The sequence below is a fragment of the Cicer arietinum genome, chromosome 7, assembly GCF_000331145.2.
Source record: "Cicer arietinum cultivar CDC Frontier isolate Library 1 chromosome 7, Cicar.CDCFrontier_v2.0, whole genome shotgun sequence".
NCBI lineage: Eukaryota > Viridiplantae > Streptophyta > Magnoliopsida > Fabales > Fabaceae > Cicer > Cicer arietinum.
Window position 1 is genome coordinate 58,389,099 of NC_021166.2, and position 24,562 is coordinate 58,413,660.

Genomic DNA, 24,562 nt, shown 5'->3' on the forward strand with positions numbered 1-24,562 from the left:
ATGTTCCACGGGATCTAATATATTATATCACAAATCAAATTGATATAAAAAAAATTCTATAGCTTGAATTTCAAATTAAATAGCTTGAATCAAGTAATGAGGAAAAAAAATTATTACATTAATCACAGTGTCATCTTATCTAAAATATCTAATTGAACTGGTCAAAATTGATTTATTTAATAATCAGCGAAAACTAGAAAATAAAAACCCACCCATTAAACCATCGAAAATCTTTCATCTATTATCTGATGAAGATGTAAAATAGTGTAAAAATAAATAAATAAATATTCCAAAAGAAGAAATGGATTGAGAAAACACAGATTGTATGGCCGATATAAGAATGGTTGATTAACAGTTACCATCATAATAATAATCATGTAATAAAATTGAAATTTTTGTATAAGAAATATCTGTCAATTAAATGAGATCCAACCGTTGATTTTATTTTATTAATGAAATGCAGTTGATTTTGTTCATTCTCCTATGAGTTTGTTAGTATCTAGTTAAAAAGATGATTTTGTTAGTATTGGCTCCATATAATATATTAGTAGTAGTTTTAAATGTAACGACTAAATGGAAAATGAAAAGATAAGGTACATATTGATATTATCTACCATGAATTAGTCATGAATATTTTTTTCAAAAAGAAAATTTCAAAAACATTAGGATAGAAATACACACTAAATTAATTATGAGTTCATGTTTAATACATTGATGAATCAGTGATTCTTTGGACAAGAGTAGATTTAGAGGGTGTCATGGTTTAATATAGCAATGCCTATTCTTATAATTCCAATTTGGATCCCATTTAAAGAATCCATGAAGATGCTTGCTTGGTGTTAGGTAGCTTTGCCAATGTATCATTCAATTGACACTCCAACTAAATTAATCGTTACCAATTATTCTATTGGCAAAATTAAAACATGCATTATATTTCGACGTGGGCAAAATTACAAAATTTAATACAAATTACAATATTAGCAAACAAAAATGAAGAAAATTTATTTATTAACAACCTGTTTTGATCTACAACATATATCTTATTAACTCGAAAGAATGCCAAAATCTGTAACTGAATAAACACTTATTGTGACAGAATAGAAGAAACCATTGGCGTCGATGAGATGGCGAAGGCAAGTCCCTGGAAGACAATTTTGTGCCCTTTGGTCTTTTTGAAAAATCATTGCTTCAGCCTTCAATATACACATGATTCAGGAAAACAGACTTCAGTATATAGTTTACTGACTGAGAATTATAATTAAGTTATGGACAAACACCATGCAACATTTGGAATACTCAAAAGTCAAAATATGTTACTTATTCCAGCATTCCGTGGCTCAAAAAATGAATTGATGTTGCATGGCTAAATGTATTTCGGATTTCATCGCTAATTGTAAAACCCGGAAACTTTTTATAATCAAAACTTCGAATTTCATGATTTGAGCATCCATCTTTATCCACAATATAGGAGCCACACTTTCATTAATAGGATTTTAACATGTTTGGTGAATAATAGTAGAGTAAGAAGGCACTTGTGAGTTGTGAATATATAAAATATAAGATTTGATTTGCATCAGTTAACTTGCATCTAAGAAAAGGCTTACTTTGGATATGAATTATTTGATCTATATAGGTTTTCAGATGCCATCATTTTGTTCATCCATTTCCTCAAGAATAACATATTTGGCTGCAGAATCTTTTGTATGATGCTCTGCCACATTATCACCTTTATGAAGCTTCTTGTATCTGAAACAAAATAAAACCAAAAACGAACATTTGTTGAATGAATAGCATTAAATTAAAAAGAAGTATCATTATGTTTGAGGTGCTCATATGGCTCTGATAAACGAAGGCCACATTTAAGTAAACGGTTAAATAGGCGTTTATATTCAATAAGATATGTTGAGAGCTTAATAAAATGTATGCATACCCTATTATAGATAGCTTATTCAATAAGAGATTAGAAACAAAATAGAGATTGTTGCTTGAAATATGTGTGCTGATGACTTACTTGTACAAATTAAACAAACTGACACCAACCATAATAACGAATAGGCCAAATCCTTTCAACCAAGTAAATTCATCATGAAAGTATACTACTGCAACCTACAGACAAAAACACGAAACCAGAACATTAGGTTTAATATGGTCAGCAAGCAAGATCTGAGAAGATTTAATAAAAATTGAGACATGAATTCTGTATTCAATATTAAGCATTATTTGAGTACTAGGGTAGCCACTGGATAATCATAAAATTAATTGATACCAATATGGTGACGGCCTCCTTAACAACCCCTGCTATTGTGACTGTGACGGCACTAGTTACTGAGACCAAAATATATTCTGTTAGTACCTGCAAGAAGATAACGATCCACAAATACCGAAAGTTAAAACATATGACTGTAAACACTACAAAAACATAAAATATGTAAGACAAGACAAATAAGAAGCAAGCCAAACAATATCTATATATATATATATATATACCAAAGGGAAAATACACTCCTACCATAAAAAAGGCAAGTGTTCCACCAAAAAACATCAGCAAACAACTTCGAGTTATATGCCATGAATTATCGAAGTACACATTTTCTCGGAATTCTTCCCATGGATCTAATGCAAGAGAAAGAAGTGCGGTTGCCACAGCCATTACTGGAGTTACATAGCTCATCAAAGTAAGTGGATTTTTCAGACCTGAAGTAATTGGAAAAAGCATATAAATATATAGTAAAACAGAACTTACACATTCTAACTGGAAAATAAACAAAAGCAAAGAAAATGCTCAGAGGAAGATAGCGAGAGAAATTACAAGAGAAACAATCAAATAATGCAATTTACAAAGTTAATCACAGTGTTTAAACAAAAAAAACGTCACAAGCCTTTTTCTACTACACAGGGTTAGTTACATGGACAAAAGACGCATAATGTCTTATCATAAATCATGCCTAACAAAAGACTTTTAGACCTACATCCTTCTTCATGGTTCAGCTTATAGTTTTCCTTGGTCACTCTATCTCTTAATTAATATTGACTGTCCTATATGTGTTTTACCATCCTTATTAGAGCTTCTTCTGGTCCTCTTGGAATGTGCCTAAATCATTTAAGGCAAAACTCAACAATATTTTTACAGTACATGCTACCTCAACTTTCTATCTAATGATTTCATTTTTTATCCTATTTTATCTCATGTATCTACTCATATATTATTAACTTCTTATTTATGCATCATTGACCATAATTTCTTTTCGGCTATCTACCGACGACCATTTAGTCCCGTAGAACATTGTCAGTCTTATACCCGCGTGGACAAAATCCGTGGTTGATAAAAATTAAATTAACTCGTATATATTAATGTTTTATCGACCAAAGCCAATGCAAAAAAATAATTAAAAAGAAAATATTGATAATTTAATTAAGTGAAACTGTTCACTGAATATATCATATAAATATAATAAGACCAATGTTTTCAATAAATAATTGCATGGGATTATGTGAGGCACTTACCATAGGCTTCTTTCTTTTCAATTTGGTTTTTAGTTCACACATGAGAATGAAAATTGTGTTCCAACCCAAGAAAATGAAGCAAAAATGTTTAGTTAGTGATAGCAAGAAAAAATAAGAATGTGAAAATCTGTGTGTGTATGTGTGAATAGACATGTATATGTACAATATGAAAAGGCAAATATAAGACTTAATGAATATACAGCGATAATATAAAAAAGTTTTAGACTCTCATCCAATCACATCTCATCACATAGATGTTTATTGAGATATTTTAGTAAATAATATAACAAAGTGGCACATTGATAAAAATGTGATTGGACGACAACGTAAAAAGATTTTAAATTGACAGTGCATGGTCCCTTTTTTCCAAATATAATACCTGCAAAAGGATCTGAGTCATACACCAGCGAAACCCAGACATAACAGCAGCAAGCATGACAAGTGCAAATCCCCAAAATTCAAATTCTGTCTCTTTTGCAACTGCAGTACACCAAAATAAAATTAAAGACATTAGTTTTGAATTCTCATTGAGGTATAAATTCCTAAAGCTTGCAAAATGAGCTTTTAATGTTCAAGAGAGCCTTCGGAAAATAATAACCAACAAAAGCTGAGAATCTTCTAATGTTCAAAATATTTATCACTGTTCCAACAAAAACCAATCACTATAATTGATTGAAGAATCCCAAGGAGAACATGAAGAACTTATTGGCTTTTCTAAATTCTGATAACTGTGTAGTTGATTAACTTTGGTACTAACTAGTTAGTATAAAATGTATTTCCTAACTTCTGTCTGGATGCTACTTTTTTGGAATTTAACTACAATCTTTCATATAAAAACTCAGAAATATATTAAGAATGAGTAAAATTTTACTAGTGTGTCACTGGACATAATTTCTGACAGGATATTATGGAGTTGTTTGATCTATGCAGTCAATACCATCTAGAGAGAAATACTAGGGGTGGCCAAAAAACCTAACTGCATTAGAAAACTAAACTGAACCGATTCAGAAAACTGAGAACCAAACTGCATTTCGAAAACAGTTTTTTAATTAAACTGATTTCTAGAAAATAGTATCAAACTGAAACTTTTTAATTCAAAACTAAAATCAAATTTCACAAACAAACCTAAAATTACATAATTCCAAAATATTCAAATACCTAATATCTGAAACCAACTAAAATGAAGAACTGAACCCTAACATCATTGCCACGGCCTCCACACCCACCACCGCTGCGTATGGCAACGTCATTGCCACCTGTCGTCGCCGCCAATAACAATGACACTTACTGCCATTTTGATTCGAATCTTCGTCGCGTAGCAGCATCGTCGTGAGCGAAGCTTCGCCTCGAGTAGCAGCGCATCGCCACCCTTCGTCGTCACCGCCACATACCATTTCAAAGGCGTATTGTGTTTCCATCGCGTACAGCATCAACTCCTTGTAGCGTACAGTGTCTTCTTCCATTAGCTGTGTTTGTTTACCATATTATTGTCAATTTATTCCAACCAATGATTGATACTCTACATTTAATTATTTTGCTGCATTTTTTGAGGTTTGTGTAGTTAGGCTTATAGAAATTTTAACTTTGTTTTGTTGCGTTGGATTGTTTTGCTGCGTATTATGTATGCGCACAAAATGTTAATATTGCTTTGGAGATTGATGGGAAGATTATTGGAGGTAATACTATGGTGAGAGTTCAATCAGAGAATGTTAATCACCTTGGTGCTAGATTAACAAATGTATTGAAGGATTTGGAATTTCAGGTACATCGTGCTAATATATCTCGTATTAATGAAGTTATGGTTCAAGATATTGTACAAGTTACTAATGAGATGAGAAATGAAGAGTCTTAGATCTGCAATTCTCATGAGATTGGACTGGAAAAAAACCCAAATATTCAGATGTTGTACTGTTATACTGAAGGAATTTATGTTAGTTCTTAGTTAAGTTTAATTAATCTATGCTATTTTCTTTTTCTAATGCTAAGTAGTAGTAGTAGTTATTTACTTGGATTAGCAATGAAACAAGAAGACACATAAGCAATGAAACAATGTGAAATGGTAGGTAATTTTTGTTTTGATAAATTAAGTAGCTGATGAACTGTTTCATATTGTGTATCAAAAGATAGACCAAGTAAGATAACATGTTGTCCTAATACTAACAAGAATGAACACTTTTGAATTTAAATATTTGTAACTCCTTAGATAAAAGGGCCAAATGTTGTTATTCACATTGTTATGTAATTCTTAATTTCATAAGTCTTGGTGTCATGGTGATTAATTATTTAATGTCATGGTGCTTCTGCTGCAATTGTGCAGCATCTTAGTATGTTCCAGGGAGTTAGTGGCTTAGTGCATTCAAGTTGATTTCATGTCATGTTAATGAATTGTAAGCTTAAAAAGCTTAAAAAAACAGTTTGGTTCAGTAAATAGAGTAACATTTTGGTTCAGTTCAATGCTTATTGTAACAGTTTAGCTCAATTCGAACAGAAATAGTTAAGTCAAAACTAGTTCAGTTCAGTTCAAGGTACAGAACCGGAGAACTGGTTTTAAGCAACGGTTCGGTTCGATTTTTCCGAACTGGAAACCAGATCAGTTTGGTTCAGGTTCAGTTTTGGGTTTAAACCAAAATTTGCCCATCCCTAAGAAATACTTCAATTGTTGTTTTATATTCGGTATGGCATGCTAAGATAAACAAACCATAATAAATAACCTGCATCCTACTCTGAAGGTATGGCTAACCGCTGAGCTTATAGGAAGCCGTGCTGGCTTAGCTGTTCTGAATTCCTAAGTGCAAATCAATGTACATTGAAATGATAAATTACTATCAGTAACATGAACAAAGATATGAGTACCTGTTAGTAATATGCCAACGGAGATGACAAAAATGATTCCTGATAGTTTAAAACTTGGTGCCTCCAACCTATTCCAACCAATATTCATAATTAAATGACAGAAAACAGATAAAGATGAACACAAACACAAAACAAATATTTATCCAGAGGACAAAATTAAACATATAATTATTCAAGAACCAAAATCACAAAGCTGAATGAAAAAGAGATGACCAACAATTGGAGAATGCAGAAGTATCAATGAAAATAATGCAATCTTCACAAACAATAAGGCATTCAAACAGCAATTTCAATTTCATGGCATCAAGTGAAAGGGTGATGTAGGGTCAGATTATCGTAGGCTGTGATATATGAAGATGTAGTTTATAAACACAAGGCCACTAATTCTCGCATTGTAAAGCATCTAATATTTTATATAGTCTTTTCGGCATCATTGATGAGAATTGGGTATGTTCTTTAACATCATAGCAGCTTTTGTAGTTCATTATAAAGATACTGGTAATTAACTGCTAAAATTTTGTGGCAACCTGAAGTTTTTTAAGTCTTCTGTGCACTTGTTAAAGTAGAATGCTACCATCAAACATCTTGCGTCAAAACATTTTGGACACATTCTATGCAGTCAAGACTTAAAATTACAATAAAAACCTTCTAAAATATGGCATCAACATTTCTCAGAGATTATTAAGAAAATAACTATACGACAAATTACCATACTTTCCTGTCAATTTTTTGTGAGAATACAATTATTTGTTCGCCTGCATATTATAAATATTGAATTCTTTTTTACAGTGGAAATATTGAATTCTTAATGACCACAAACACTAAACAATTTATAAATGTATTATAGGATTGAGAACTCTAGTATATTTGAGAACTTCTAAACATAAAATTTGTTTTCCTTAATTACTCTTAAATTATCCTAGAGATGCAGCTCATTAAATTTTAGAATGTTTAATACTTGTTTTTCAACCAATGACATAATCAAAGTGATTACAGAAACAAAATTAAAGGAAAGTCACCTGAACGCAAAAGCAAACAAGAGGAGAAAAATCGGAGCAGCAGATTTACACTGCAAAAAAAAGGAAAGGTAAATAATGAGGGGAAGGGTAGTTCGTTGCTTCCATAAAAATAGCGGAAAATGTAGAATCCAATTCTTATGTAACATTAACAAAAGAAAATTAAATTAACATTTCTTTTATTCTATATGAAAATAAAAGAAGTGCCACAAACCATTGTAGCAAATGTGACAGAGATAAAAACTAGAGATACATTGCTCAAGTTAACATCCATAGCTGTTCCAAGAGCAGTCGGGACAACTGTGAAAGGCAAAGTCCATCTGTGGCATTAGTTGATATAAAAGTTAATGTAATAAGTTGTGATCATAAATTTGCATAAAAGTGTGCTTCAGCATAAAAGATCGGCAAGCAAGAGATAGGAAAGAGGTAAAAACAACAAAAAAACAGTATAACCAATCATTCTTTGTATTATTAGATCATTTCATATCGCTAAAACTTTTTGAGTAAAAATGATAATTCAGAAACACATAATTATAATACGAGTGCGAGCCTAGTCTGTTTGCCTCATTTTCCACTTTTGGACCGCATTAAATTAGAATTTTAAATGTAATCTTTAATAACTGAGTGAAATTTTCTGAATACTAACACTGATTCAGAATATCTATCACCACAAAGAATAACAAATTATATGTGCAATATTCTGCAACAATAACACTCTATAGGTAACAAATAACAAAAAACTATTAGCCAAAATGTAATAGGAAGTTACAGTTTTGCCTACCTAATTATCATATTAAAGTTAGCAGAGTTAGAGCATAGAATAGAAAGAACAAAAGTTACCTCGCAAAAAGTAATCCCTCCAAGACATGACCACATTAGTCTCAAATTTATGAGACCAAAACCAGGTGATAAATTTTGATAAAACAGCTTGCATTGTAAAGTGGATAGTATTCATTAAAAAAGGAGCCGGGAACTTTCCCATATGATCTCCCAACAGACTTTTATTATACCTGTTCAAAACATAAAACAATAAGAGACAAAGGTCAAAAGGATTTGCATCACAAATAACACTAAACGGGGGAAAACAATATAGATAAGTGATATTTTGACACCAATTTGGATGTTACCACATTTCAAATATGTGATTACATACAATCAGTAGATAATTGATGAATATAACAAGATGTTGCAACTCATTAATTATCCACTGAACACAATTAACCAATATTCTAAACGTTATTAACCACAATTTTTCAGATGTTCAAATATACATATATCCATTAATTAACCATTCAAATTGTATTCAAATATATGTAGTACATGATATTCATTAACCATGATTCGTGTTCAAATATGCACTTGAAAATTGTGGTTGATAGCGTTCAAAGTCACAGTTAATTGTGTTCAACGGATGACTAATGAGTTGTGACACACGTTCTTATATGCATTAACCATATACTAAAAGTTTAAATATAATTAACCACATTTTTTAACTGTGTTTGCAGTTAACCCTCCAAGTTGATGTCAAATTTGTGTATGAAAATAACACAACTTAACAATATAAGTGACAGCAAATAGCGAAAGTGTAAAGAAGGAACTTACAAGGTCAAAAATAAACTGAAAGTGTACCACACAAGTATGAAAAACAATGTCTTCAAGATATTTGCTGCAGGAATAGCATTTTGAGAGACTTTATCCAGCGATCCATCGCTGCCCACAGAAATGTATGAGTCACCACCAACTGTTCCCCTCTCAGGGATATCTTCAATGTCAAAAGGCACATACTTCTCGGATCCATTACCTCTTCTATGAACAGTTTCATCATCCATAGCAATAGCACCACTCATTAGCTCACTCTTTTGCTGCTGAAACTTCTCAAAAATTAATCTCTCTCTATCTAAAGGTTTTCCTTGCACTTGCACCTCATTCTTTTGAATAATAAAAGGTAACTCAAAATCAGTGTCTTCTTCTACACTAACATCATCATCATCATCATCATCTAATTGTTGATCCAAATGGACCCTTCCATCACCACAGCCATCATTATCATCGTCACACCAACGCGAAAATGAAAGTTCTCTACGAATGCCAGATCCTAAGCTTTCACTATCAAAATCATCAATTATAATCCCTTTAAAATTACTAATCTCTGAATCCAATTCAATGTGTACCATCTCCTACTGTACATATCCATATTCATGTTCCATCCAACTTGTTTTTAACAATATCTTCAGTTGTCACCAAACTCCAACAACAACAGAAGTAGTTCTGTTAGGTTGTGTTTGTAACACAGAGCTAGTGTCTGAACTCTGAACTGTTTTTCATTCATAAATCAAATTTGTAAAAACCAATAAAATAATCAGTATAAATAATATTAATCACCCATTTGAACTAAAAACTAGCTAGCACTCAATAATTATGAAGAAATAAAATCAATAAAAATGCAATACTTGAATCAAACAAATAAGTGAAATTGTGACTAATATGAAATGAAATAATTGACGAAGCGAGAAAGTTAGAAACCTTGGGCGGATTGATTGATTGAGAGAGAAAGAGGAAGAGAGAGAGAGATCTGAGGTGAATGCGTCGGATCTGAAGGTTGGTTTGGATGGGAGTTTTGAGGAATTAGATTGAATTGGTCTGAAGTCTTTTTCTTTTCTTTCTTTTTTTTTTTTTGACTAAACTTTTTCTTAATTAAGAATATAATTGTAAACTAATTACTGTTAATTAGTCTTTTTCTGTTTAATTTCTATTAAGACTGAGAAAAAAAATTCAACTAGTTTATATATATTTAATGTTATTATTTTAAAAATATATTTAAACTAATTTATTATTGTTGTGAGGAGTGACTATTATAATTAAAAATATATTAGTAAATGTACTTATTTACATGAAATTAAAAAATTAAATGCACTTAATTATTATTTTTAATAAGTATGAAAATAGTTTTTTTTTCTTCTCAATATGAAATGGTTATTCTTTACAAAATTGTACCCAAAAAAAAAAAGAATGGTTATTTTTGCTAAGAGTCTAAAGAAGTAAATATTATCAATATTACATTTGTACAAAATATGATTCTCTACACAAATTTTGAGTCACCGCTCTTGTGGATGAAAAAAATGTAACTGATTCAATAAAAAGTGGTTAAAATCTCTGATGAAGATTAGTTGTTGATAAAATTAATAGTAATTTGCACCAATAACATGGTTAAAATAAATAAAGACTATCGGATAAAAAAATTAAATAAATAAATAAAGACTAAAAATAAATTTTAAAGGAGTTAATTTCAACTGGTATTTATAATTGTTCTTAACACTCATTAAACAAAATCCATAAGGAGATAAGTCTTTAGATGAAATAAAATTCACAATAAATTAGAATGTATAAAACCAATTTCAAATAGGTAGCACTCGTAGAAAAAATAGTCTATAAAAAAAATGTGTTTATGTAGTCAACGGATTATAAATAACCGTATGTTGTGTTTTACATTTAATGTTGTTAGAATTAAAGTCATTTTATGATGTTGATATTTATGATTGAATAACCGCATAAAAACTGTATAAAAAATATTTATTTATGTATTGAAATTAAAGTCAAACAATGTATACAATTATTCAATATATTGACTTTTTGTATTATACAATTATTCATATATATTAAAATCACATAAATATATTTAGTCTTGATAATGCAACAAGATTAAATATTTTGAGAGATAATTTTATTATTTATTGTGGTCCAACTCGATTCAAAGAATAATATGTAACTCAGACAAAAATAAATTAAGAGTTTAACAAATATACATTGACAATGTAAAATAGATTTACACTTTTATTTAATAAGAAATCACAATGATTTAGTGAAATTCTAAATTCTCAATTGATACCAATGTAAAACTAATTTACTTTGACAAGACATCTCATATTTTTTATTTTAACTTTTTTATTTATGATAATTTTTTATTTTGTTGTTGACACCTAACTGATTTTAATGTTAATTTGCTATTTCCATCCACGTTTCCTTTTATTTCAAGTAAAGTAAGCGACCTTGCTTTCTATATCAAAAGGGTCATAGAAACAAGGGGCGGTGGTAGGAGAGTCCATTGATTGAAGGTGAAATCTAACTTTTTTCTTCAAAAAAATTTCTCAATTGTATAAATCTGATTTGATGCTTTCTAGTTCATATTTAAATTTATTTATTTTGTCATTCATATCAAATATTCATAGATGATATGTATAATTATTATTAAAAATTCACACAACTATAAAATTTTAAATTTAAATATAAGATATAATATTCAACCTAAAATATTAATATTTTTTAATTAAATTGGTGTTTAATAAAATATTTGAGTTAATCTATTGATAATAAAATATAAATAAGACAATATATACATAAACGAAAAAAGATGGTTATTTTTTTAAAATATAAATAAGACAAAAGACAATTATATCAATAGTTGCAAAACATAGTCACATAAATACATGCCAAAAAAGAGCAACTATAAAATAGTACATGTCATCACACAAGATGACATAACAAATTCAACAGAAAATATATCTAAACAAAATAAATGCATGTAATAAGTGTATAAGTTTTTTTTCTTCAAATATTTAAGTAAAAGACATTCAAGGCGTCACAAATATTTATTTGTGAAATACATTCAAACATATTTTTATTTTTATTAATTTATTTGTGAAATATATTTTTTAATTAATTGATGAATGGTAAATATTTATCTCGCATGTAATATTTATATAAAAAATAACATAACAAACGTTTTATAATTTTCATCAAATTTTATTTTTCAGATATTCAAAACATACACTATTAGTGAAATACATATTTACCTTTTAATTTATTGATTTGTGAAAGACAATTTATTAATAAATTGATTAGTAACAAATGTATTAATTTGAATTAATTTATCAGCAAAAAACATTTATCATGTATTAATTTTAACTATTTATAATTAATTGTAATCATCATATTATAATTATTTTCATTTTTAAAAATTTACCAAAAATAACTAATTAATTAGAGACAAATATTTATGCACTGTATGAATTGTATGCTCAATTGGCTTATTTAGTGACTCGTTTTTAGAAAAATAACATAAAAATAATTTTTTTTTAATTGAAGTGTAGAAAAATTATAGTTAATGTATTATAATTGATATTTTTTTATGTCGACGATATTAATAAAATACTAACTATAACTAATTTTTTGTAACAAACGTTTGTCTCATGCATATTTTTTATAATAAATTATAAATAATATATTTTAACTATTCACATTTTCATTTAAAAGATAAAAAAAATGTTAACTTTAACTAATTATTTGTCAGGCTTTTATCTCGTGTATGAATTATATAACGACTAACTTAAAAAAAATGAAAAAACTATATTTAGTATATCAAAATTGTTATTATTTTTATATTAATGATATTAAAGAAATAATATTTTTTAACTCATTCTTTATTAACAAATATTTATCGTATCCATGATTTTTAGAAAATTTTATCTCATACCTCCGTTAATATTCCTAGTCCACATTTTAATAAAATTTAATTTTACCATTTTTTTAAAAGTCAAATTATATGTTAATTTGTAGATGATTGTGTTCCAGAAAATTTGAAAAAAAATTATAGAACACTAAGTTTGAACTTTTTAAAAATATTTGTGTTTTGGAAAACTTTTTTTTTAGAACACATTTGTATTCTGAAAAATTTGAAAAAAGTTTTTTTCAACACAAATTTTAAAAAATAAATAAAAAGTTAATACATAAATAAGTTTTGGAAAACAGTACAGAGAATTCAAAATTTATAAAATGCATTTGCGTAATGAAGAATATAAAATAAGTTTTTCGATACACAAAGTTTGATTTTTTTTAAATGCATTTGTATAATGAAAAACATGAAGAAAAAAAATTGGTGCATAAAGTTCATATTTTTTAAAAGGCTAAATTACATCTGCGGTCCTTTAACTTAATTTCAGGTAACGTTTTAGTCCTTTATATTTTATTTTTTTCGAGTTGGTCCTTTATTTTAATTTTAAGTGACAATTTGATATTTTATGTTTTAATATGTCAACAATGTTGTCCTTTTGTTTACAAAAATTTAAAAAAATCATCAAAATTTTTAAACAAAACCCATAAAACTCATTATCATCTTCACTAAAATACAAATTTAATCAAATTCATAACTTAAATCTTGAAATAAACTCATATTTTCATTCTTTATTTGATGTTGTTGGAGATAAAAATATGAGTGTATTTGAATATTTGAGTTATGGATTTGATAAAATTTGCATTATATTGAAGATGATTATTAATTTTATGGGTTTTGGTTGAAAATTTTGATGATTTTTTTGAATTTATAAAAAAGGATAACATTGTTGAAATTTTAAAATATAAAATATCAAATTGTTACTTAAAATTAAAATAAAGGACCAACTTGAGAAAAAAAAAAATAAAGGACTAAAAGGTTACCTAAAATTAAGTTAAGGGACCACAAGTAATTTAGCCTTTTTAAAATACATAACTTTCATAAAGTTTTTTTTTTAAGTTTTTCGAAACTCAAATTGGATTTAGTTTATAATTTGTAAAAAATATTGGAATATGAGTATAAATGTGGGGTACGTTAAAATTTGTATAAAATATTAGAATAAGAGTATAAATATGGAGTACATTTCCGATTTGTATAATAAACTATAATTAGCATAATATACTTATTCTCATTTATAATTATATAGTATAAAAAAATACTAATTGATAAGATATAAATGCTCTGTTTGATCAAATTAGTTCATAGCTTATAGTTTATAATTTTTTTAATACATTTAGCAGTTCAATTAACTTAAAAATATTAAATAATATAAAGGAACATTCTTAATTATTTATTTTTTTAACAATTAATGCTTAAAATGGTTTAAAAGTAGTAATTTAAATTTGATTAAAATTATATATTTATTAATTATTTATTTTAAATTAAAATAAATAAATAATTTTTTTACTTTAAATTATTAATTCTTTTAAAATTTAAATTATTTATAAATAATCTTAAATTATATATTTTTTTATAAATAATTTAAATTTTAAAATAATATATATTTATTTAGTCATTTTATTCATTTTAAATTATAATAAATAAGCTATTTACTTAAAATTATTTATAAAAATAAATAAATTATATAAATTATTTATTTGAATTATTATAAAGGGTAATAAATAACTTTAGAAGAAATTTAGTTACAATAAAAAAGAAAAATTGAAAGGCAAAATTGTGAAAATTTTACCTTATACCCTGATATCTATACCTCTATCCCAAATTTTAATAAAAAATTGATTTTACCCTTTTATTAACAAAAGGTTTTCTAGAACAAAAAGTTTGAATTTTCAAATTTTTCGCAACACAAATTTTGAATTTAAAATACACAATAATGTTTTGAAAAACTTGAAAAAAAAAATTGTAAAATAAAAAGTTTGAGTTTTCATGTTTTCGAAACATACAAATTTCGAATTTTAGAAACACAATTATGTTTCAGAAAATTTGAAAAAAAATTATAAAACACAAAGTTTGAATTTCAAAAATACAATTGTGTTCTAAAAATTTGAATTTTTTTTACGGTACACGAAATTCGAATTTTCTGAAAAATATTTATGTTCCAGAATTTTATTTAATTTTTTTTAGAACATAAATGTATTTCAGAAAACTTAAAAATTAAAATTTTTGGAAATACATTTGTGTTCTGAAAATTTATTCTTAAATTTTCTGAAACTCAAGTTAAATTTGGAGTACAAAAAATTATTATTATTATTATTATTATTATTATTATTATTATTATTATTTTAAAAGAATAAAATAGATAGTTTGCATAAAATGTGGAGTATATGGCATAATTTTTCAAAATTATAAACTATTTATAAATAAATGAACTTATGATTTATAAGTTAGAAATTCGTGTTTGAGCCTTACCAAACAAAGTCAAACACTTATTTATATATTGTATGTCCCAACGACTTATTTCAAGAAAAACAATGTGTAATAGAAAAAACAATTATTTATACAATAAAGACTCTATTATAGCATTTTTTTAGTAACTCATTTTTTAATGTAGAAGTGTTGTTTGTATTGACATATAAAGGGAAAGATGGAGGAGGTCGCGGTATAGTTTTATTCAAATTAGTCTATTTTTTAGTTAAAAATTATTATGTATTTGTCTCGGTGATAAAGTTATGCATAAATTCGACATTGGAAATGGTAAAAAAAAAAAAAGTAAAAATATATCTAAATTTGGTTTTGAGGAGATAAAAGTTGCATGAATAAAATATGCTGTAAAAGATTAGGCTTTTAAGAAATGGAAGCTTTGAAAATATTCAAACTTTAATGGTAGTATTGAAAAAAAAAATTGAAAGCTTTAGAAGAAAACTCTATACCCGTTTTTTTATTATTTAAGAAATTCACAGTTTTGATAAAAAAAAAATGTAAGTTATTTCTTAATAAAATGGAGCTTCGTAAAAATGAAATGTAAGTTATTTCTTAATAAAATGGAGCTTCGTAAAAATGAAAGCTATTTGTATCAAAAATGAAGCTTTCAAAATGGAGTCTTTGTAAAGATGAAAATTTTTAAAAAGTTAAACATTTAATGGAAGAAGAGAAAAAAAAAAAATAGAAGAAATTAACTTTTATACTGTTAATTTTTTAATTTTTTTTATTATAATTTGAATACTATAGTTTTCAAGGGAATGAAGCTTAAATAATTTAGTGTTCAACCGAGATATAAATAGTTAAAAAAAATATACTAATTTTTTTCATTAAAGAAATTTTAGTTTTAGTTATAAATGCTAACTCCACAAACATGCGAACTCTATAACACACAAATCCTTGTAAATGAAAAAAACATATAATACAAAAAAAATATAAAAGTTTGGAAAATTAAATAACTTTTTTTTTATTTGATGAAAATCCATGTTTGGAAAAATATATCCGATAGAAAAAACATTGCATATATCAAACAAAAAACATTAATAAAACCTTTAGCAAGAGAAAAAAAAAATTGTGGTGAGGATTGAATTTTGGTTTTTAATGAAAATAAATAGTGATTATTGAAGATGAAAGGGAGGTTGAAAGAAAAGTAAAAAAAAAAAAAAAAAAGCATATTCAAGAGAGGGAAACAAACTTGTAGAAAGTGGTTCCAAATTTAAAAAGAAGATGAATTTTGGAAGAGAATGGTGTGTTGAATAAGTTAAAATCATCCATCTTATCAAACAACAAAAACAAAATTATCCTCAGTTTGAGTGATACGTCAAAAGTATACTATATTATTTTTTCATATGATCTTTGTGATTAAAATGGAAAAGGAAGATGAGGTGAAATAGAAAGACAACGTGGTTTGAAAAAAATTTGGGGTCTATTGCATGTGGATCACATATTCACAAAGTGGTTGTGAATAATACATGACAAAGCATAGGAAAATGTTTCAGAGTACAGCTTGAGAAAATTACCAAATAAGACTTCTACATAAAATTTTATTCCCCGCAGGCAATCTTGATAGAAGTATTAGGAAAAGGTCAATAATGTCAAACTAAAAATTCAATTATGTTAGTCTCGTATCATTGGAGGAATAAAAATGGTAAGACAAGAAATCCCCTAAAAATAGTGATGTATCAACAAATTAAGAAAACGTGGATTTGTAAAATCAGTGGCAATTAGGTGTCTCAAGATTATGTTAGAAGTATCACTTTATCTCAATATTTCGGTTGCATCTCCATCATATATTTATTTAGTTTATAAATGATATAATAAATAACTTATAATGTTTTATAAAGAGTTTCAACACTTTGTCAAATACTAAAGTGGACAATCTACTTTAGAATGTATAGGGAGTAATATCAATTATTAATTAAAAATAAATGTTGTAGGTATATCATAGATTCATAGTAAATAATGAGTTTATTTAAAATATTAATTCCTAATTTTTTCACTATAGTCATTTTATAGAATTTAAATGTTCATTTTAAAATGTCTTGATGATTACGTAATAATATAGATTAATGTGAATTCTTCGAATTTGAATGTAATTTTGTTTATAGTTGTATTGATGTTGATATATAGAAATTTAAATTCAAATCCAAATTTTTCCATTATTTCATACATAAGATATATATTAACTATTAAATTACTCGGAAAAAAATAAAATAATGTGTTGTGTTTAATAAAAGATACTGATTATATATAGTTAGAACTAATTATTATTTTTATCTTTTAAAAATTAGGTATGAGAGAATGAAATGCACTAATGCTTATCTAAATTAAAAAATCACTTTATTTTTATTTTTTACAAATCAAAAGAATATATTAAAATTCAAAAATTAAGCACAAGGTGTATCTAGACAAATACACAAAGCTTAAGGCAAAATTACAAAATGTAAGGAAAAACATATAATTTAAATCTACCATATCATACGATGGAGCGTCTAAAGATTCTAAAAGAGAATACAATGAAAATGTTGTTCACACATACGATAAAAATCATAATAAAAATATTTTATGTTTTTATGCTTCAACCAATATCATAGAAGTATTTTAATTTTCTCAACCATATTATCAACGTAGAAATCTTGGTGATGAAAAATAACATAGTTTTTCATCTTCTAAATGATCAAATTAAAATTTTAAGTGATTGACTTATTAACTCATGTAGTTTATAAAATTTAGTGATGGAAATTGATTAAAGTATTTGATTTCAAACTTGATTAAAATAACCTTTAATCATATTCTATTTACCGTGGATTGAATTTCTGGTTATTAGGGTAATTTCTCCTAAATGGTTAAGAAAAAAAATAACTAAATTAATTAAGATGTACTCAAAATATTATTGGGATTTGCTTTTCCTTAAGTTGTTCTTTGATAGTTATGTGGGCTTTGGTGCCAAAGACCGTGTAAGTTTTGAGGCCAGTTCTACATGGGTGCTGCTATTAGCACCCCTGATTTAGCTAATGTATTCATTAGATTGTATTCAACTTATTTAAAAAAAATACTGATTCCGAGAAGTTTGCTAAAAAAATATTGACTGAAAAATAAAAGATAATTTGAAGAGACCAAAGAATGAATTTTCATTTTATAGGAACTAATATTAAAAGATGGAATGTAATAACTAAAAGATATTTAACTCAATACATAATTAGAATTATTAAATATATTTAATCTTTATAAAATAATCATAAAATATTTTTTAGTATTTATTTCAATTTGTAATCCTAAAAAATAACACAGCACATGCAACACTAGTACTTCAATCGTTTCCAAACGGCAATTGTGTAAAATTTTTACACCAATTATATTTAATTATAGTTTTATTTATTTATTTTTTTTATTTATAAAATTGATTTTTTATTTTAAAATTATTTTTTGTTTTTGTTTCATATTTTTTATTTAAAAATTTATAATATAACATATTTTAAATAATATGATATATACTTTAGTAATATAAAATGATCAACACTATTGATATTTTAAAATAACATTTAAAATTTCATTTTCATCTTAACAAATTATTAATTTTTATAGTTTAATTAATGATATGTAAATAATTTGTCATATCATTTCTAAAATATATGACCTCACTATTCTTATATTCAAAATTCTGAAAAAATAACTAAAATTATTTAATTTTTGAAATGATAAATCAATATCGTAAATAGATAAAAATAAAAAAAATAATTAAATATAAAAATAAATATAAATATTAGAAGTACATTATTTTGTATAATTTCACGATAGCGATGAACTTTTAACTTTTAGCCCATAGAAAAATTGGATTGAAATACTTTAAATTTTGAATGAAATAGGTTAATATTTTATTGTCTTTTCCAATATTACAGAGTTACATTTTATTGCTATTGATATTTGTACAAAACATTGTTGAGGTTGATATTTTCCATTTTACAGAATTGCTATTGATATTTGTCCCTGAAACATTGTTCAGGTTGATATTTTCAATTTGACAAGAATTGTTGATGTTTTGCGGTAAAACTGTTGAAATATCTTATTTTATTTTTCAAAAAATATTGAAAAAAAATAGATTTGAAAATATCATTAATTCTATTTAAGAAATTTTCTATAATTGTTAAATAAAATTTTAATAATTTATTTATTAACTTTTAAAAAATATCTAAATTTAAGACAAAATGTATAATTTAATAATATAAGTATTTATCAATTTAATTAAGACATAAATAAATGATAAAACATGTCATGCTACGCTACGCATGAAAAAAAAAATTGCCGTTTTATAAATTAATTGACCTTTAAAGATATTTTTTATTTGACACAAAATTTCAAATTGATTTTGTTCAACACAAAAAATTTCACATTCTAATATTCTTAAAATTAAAACTTTAATATTTTTAAAATTAAAACCGATAAAATTTTATATAAATTAAATAAAACATTTTATTTTTATTGAAAATTATTAATTATAAATTGAGAAATCATGAGACAAAAAGTGAGCACATTGCTTATAAAAAATATTAGTTATAAATTAAGAAATCATGAGACAAGTAGTGAACATATTATTAACATGAGTTATTAGAGTGCTACAATGTATACACACAATTTTCTTCTTCAACTAAAAAATTGAAAATTTTGACACGAGTTCTTGATGTTTTGCGGTAAAACTGTTGAAATATCTTATTTTATTTTTCGAAAAATATTAAAAAAAATAAATTTGAAAATGTCATTAATTCTACTTAAGAAATTTTCTATAATTGTTAAATAAATTTTTAATAATTTATTTATTAACTTTAAAAAAATATCTAGTATAATAATTTCGCTTTAGACCTCGTGTTAGGCTGACATTACTTTTAATTTTTTTTTTATAAAAGAGATAATAAATATCATTTGATACTCGTATATAATTATAAAGTCTAAGTCTAAATTTAAGACAAAATTTATAATTTAATAATATAGGTATTTATCAATTTAATTAAGAGATAAATAAATGATAAAACATGTCATGCTACACATGAAGAAAAAATTGTCATTTTATAAATTAATTGACCTTGGGTACAATTTTTAGAATAGAATTAATACCGCGCGTGGGAAAATCAATTGATTATATGTTTAATCCCATTTTTTTGTGGGAATTTTTTGTCTTTACCAATGAAGTCAAAACAGTGTGGATAAAATACTAAAAATGGAAATGTAGTATTCGAAGGAAATCCATGTTTGGAAAATATATCCTATAGATAAAACTTTGCATATATCAAACAAAAAATATTAATAAAACCTTTAGCAAGAAAAAAAATTGTGGTGACGATTGAATTTTGGTTTTTAATGAAAATAAATGGTGATTATTGAAGATGAAAGGGAAGTTGAAAGAAAAGTAAAAAAGAAAAAGTATATTGAAGAGAGGGAAACAAACTTGTAGAAAGTGGTTCCAAATTTAAAATGAAGATGAATTTTGGAAAAGAATGGTGTGTTGAATAAGTTAAAATCATCCATCTTATCAAACAACAAAATCAAAATTATCCTCAGTTTGAGTGATATGTTAAAACTCTACTATATTTTTTTTTCCAGATGATCTTTGAGATGAAAATGGAAAAGGAAGATGAGGTGTAGTAGAAAGACAATGTGGTTTTAAAAAAATTGAGGTCTATTGCATTGCATGTGGATCACATTTTCACAAAGTGGCTGTGAATAATAAGTGACACTACATAGGAAAATGTTTCAGAGTAGTTAGTAGCTTGAGAAAATGACCAAATAAGACTTCTACATAAAATTCAATTATGTCAGTCACCTTTCATTGGTGGAATATAAATGGTAAGACAAGAAAGCCCTTAAAAATAGTGACATATCAACAAATTAAGAAAGTGTGGATTTGTAAAATAAGTGGCAGTTAGGTGTCTCAGGATTATATTAGAAGTATCACTTCATCTCAATATTTCGGTTGCATCTTCCTCTTATATCTATTTAGTTTATAAATGGTATAATAAATAACTTATAATGTTTTATAAATAGTTCCAATACTTTGTCAAACACTAAAGTAGACAATTCACTTTAGAATGTAGAGAGGGTAATATCAATTATTTATTAAAAATAAATGTTGTAGGTACATCACAGTAAATAATGAATTTATTAAAATAACAATTCTTAATTTTTTCACTATATATACTTTGTAGGATTTAAATGCCAATTGATTTGATCATTAAATAACTCATGTAAATTGATCAAAATATTTGATTTCAAACTTGATTAAAAAAATCCTTTAATCATATTCTATTTACCGTTGGATTGAATTTCTGGTTATTAGGGTAATTTCTCCTAAATGTTTAAGGAAAAAAAATAACTAAATTAATTAAGATGTACTCAAAATATTATTGGGATTTGCTTTTTCCTTAAGTTGTTCTTTGATGTTTATCTAATAATTATGTGGGCTTTGGTGCCAAAGACCGTGTAAGTTTTGAGGCCCAATTTTACAACATTGTATACTCTATATGGGTGCTGCTATTAGCACCCCTGATTTAGTTAAAGTATCTATTAGATTGTATTCAACTTATTTTATAAAAATACTCTATATTTGTAATATCATATAGTTGCATCATTTTCAATATAATATATTTTCCTATGCATATATGACATTGATAGTACACCAATCTCTAACAAGGATAACTTGATATAACTAGTATTATCTTTCTTTTATTTATATATTTTTATGTGAAATGATCAAATAACTAATTATTATGGGACGAAAGATAAACATAAACTAAGTGAAATAATACAATCAAGTATTTTTTTTTAAATATCAATATACATTGTTGATAAATTTATTTTAAAACTAGAATATCTATTTTCTTAATTTTTATGATTTGATTAAAATGGACTTATATTTAGGGATGAATATAGAATATCCTAAATTTGGTTAATTATAGTTTCATTCATTTAAGATATAACTTTATATTAAATTAAAGTAAATAATTTTCTAGATTTCATTGACCGACAACAAAATTTGAATAGTTTTCTATATTAAAGTAGATAATATGTAATAATATGTTGTTTTGATATTTTATCATCACTGCATAAAATTCATTAATCATAAAATTATAGAAGCTGTAAAAAATTATGAGTTAGGATTCATTAGTTTTGAAGTTTTTTGGAGTATATAAAAAATATTTAGATTTATTAAACATCACAATATTATATTTAGTTTTTGACTAAAAATAATATTCATTCATTTAAATTAAGAGATTATATAAATTAAGAACAATACACATACAAATTCATCAAAAATCAAGAAGGATGAACATGCAAACAAACTCACAAGTTAATAGAATAAAATGGAAAAATATCTATAAATTTGACAAAATTAAAGTGAACTAAATATCTACGCATCTGGATCTATAATTTTGAGGACGTTGAAGTCCTTAAGACAAATCTATCGATCTAAATAATATGAACATCATAACGAGATGAGAAAACCAAACGTCGCACTTAACCAGAGAGATAACATAAAAACACAAATAAAAATAGATTTATGTGAAAATTAGTTATTTAGATTAAAAAAAAATAGAACAAAAAAAATGATGTAGAGAGGTGTTTTCGAATAAAAAAATCCCTAAATCATCATTTTTAAATAATTGAGAAGAAGAGAAACCCAGAAAAATAATTCAATTTTTTTCTCTTTTCTCCTATATCTCAAATATATATGTTGCTTTTATCATATTATTATATTTATATTTTCAAATAATAGAAAAAACAAAAAAGGAGACAGTGAAAAATGAAGCTAGATCTTATCCCAAAAATTATACATGAGTATATTAAAAAAAAAAAAAAGAAACGATAAATCATATAAGTCATATAAGTTGTAGGTTGTGGATCTGACTACCCTCGTTACTACTAAGAAACGACAAATCTAGAGTGACATGGCACTTGTGAGCTATCCATGTTTGAAAATATTTAGAGGTAATAGTCTACAAAATATATTATTTTAATAATTTAATTTTATCTATTTTCACCATTATAAATAAAATATAGTTCATGAAAGATGGTTGTTTTAAATTTTCAAAATTCTACTTTACAAAAAAATTAATACAAACAAAATCGGTTAAATTATAGTTGTGGTTCCCTTATTTTTATTTATTAAATTGATATTTTTATTTTATAATCGAACAATATTTGTTGTTTTTTTAGATTTTTTAATTAAAAAAATAGTGATTTAATATATTTTAAATAACATGACACACAATCTTGTGATGTAGAATCATCTAAATGCATTAATTATTTGTATGTTACTAATTAAATTATAAAAATAAATAATTTTAAAAGTTAAAATTAAATTTTTAAAATATTTTTATTACAAATTTATAAATATTAGTCATTCAACATTAAGGTATTATATGTTACATTAGACTTTAAAAATCAGAAGAAAAAAAAATAAAATTGTTTAATTTAAAAATAAGAAGATCAATTCTACAAATTAAATAAATGTTTGCTAAAAGGTAGAGATGTGCTGTCACTTTTTAATAACTTTTGAAAATTTTATAATTTTGTTGTTTCATAAAACAGGTAACGATTATTTTTAATAATAAATGTTTGCTAAAACGTAGAGATGTGCTCACTTTTTAATAACTTTTTAAAATATATTTACGCTGTAAAAGTTAAAAATAATATAAGTGTAATACCAACTTAAAAGATTGAAAATACATGAGTTTGTAGTCGCAGTCACTACCAAGACTTTTTCTTTTTTTTTTTTAATGAAAATACTATCAATAAAATTTGCATTTTTCTTCTATAACACGACAATTATTTTTTAAGTTATTTTTTCTTTCTATTTTTATCTAAATAAGTGATTTTTATATGAATTATTCCATCTTCTTGCACTCATTTTTCCATTTTCATGCATGACTTTTTTATTTTTACATTTTATTATAATATTCGTTCAATTCATATGATAGAGTAATTTTAATTCATTATAAATATAAATGATTTTGATGTCTTGAACATTATATATCTAGAGACATAACTAATGTAGACATTTAAATTTTGTCATATTCGTTCGCACGTTACCATTTTGTACTAATAAATTGGATGATGTGAGTTTATTTGTAGAAAGATAAAAAAAAAAAGTGTATATAAAAATTAAGGTGTTCAAATAGATTTATAAAACAAATTAACAATCATGAAACAACTA

General features: G+C 25.4%; 1 protein-coding gene across 1 annotated transcript; it reads right to left on the reverse strand.

Moving 5' to 3' along the window:
• Positions 1–991: 991 nt before the first annotated feature.
• On the reverse strand, positions 992–10,055 carry LOC101502707 (probable sugar phosphate/phosphate translocator At1g06470). The gene is made up of 13 exons (XM_004510301.4): positions 9,897–10,055; positions 8,976–9,687; positions 8,214–8,383; positions 7,588–7,673; positions 7,377–7,426; positions 6,358–6,425; positions 3,884–3,984; positions 3,505–3,517; positions 2,510–2,694; positions 2,267–2,353; positions 2,012–2,106; positions 1,605–1,746; positions 992–1,193 (listed from the first exon to the last, which is right to left on the reverse strand). The coding sequence occupies exons 2-12, from the start codon at positions 9,545–9,547 to the stop codon at positions 1,638–1,640; spliced, it is 1,536 nt and encodes a 511-aa protein (XP_004510358.1). The 5' UTR covers positions 9,548–9,687; positions 9,897–10,055; the 3' UTR covers positions 992–1,193; positions 1,605–1,637.
• Between the last annotated feature and the right edge of the window lie 14,507 nt (positions 10,056–24,562).

What these genes read in the sequence shown, in the direction of transcription:
- LOC101502707 (XM_004510301.4), bottom strand. Translation starts at nt 9,547, where the DNA reads ATGGTACACATTGAATTGGATTCAGAGATTAGTAATTTTAAAGGGATT. An exon ending in CTGTCACATTTGCTACAATG is followed by an intron (nt 7,427 to 7,587) that starts GTTTGTGGCACT and finishes TTTTTTTTGCAG; the next exon opens with TGTAAATCTGCTGCTCCGAT. An exon ending in TTGTTTGCTTTTGCGTTCAG is followed by an intron (nt 6,426 to 7,376) that starts GTGACTTTCCTT and finishes TGGTTGGAATAG; the next exon opens with GTTGGAGGCACCAAGTTTTA.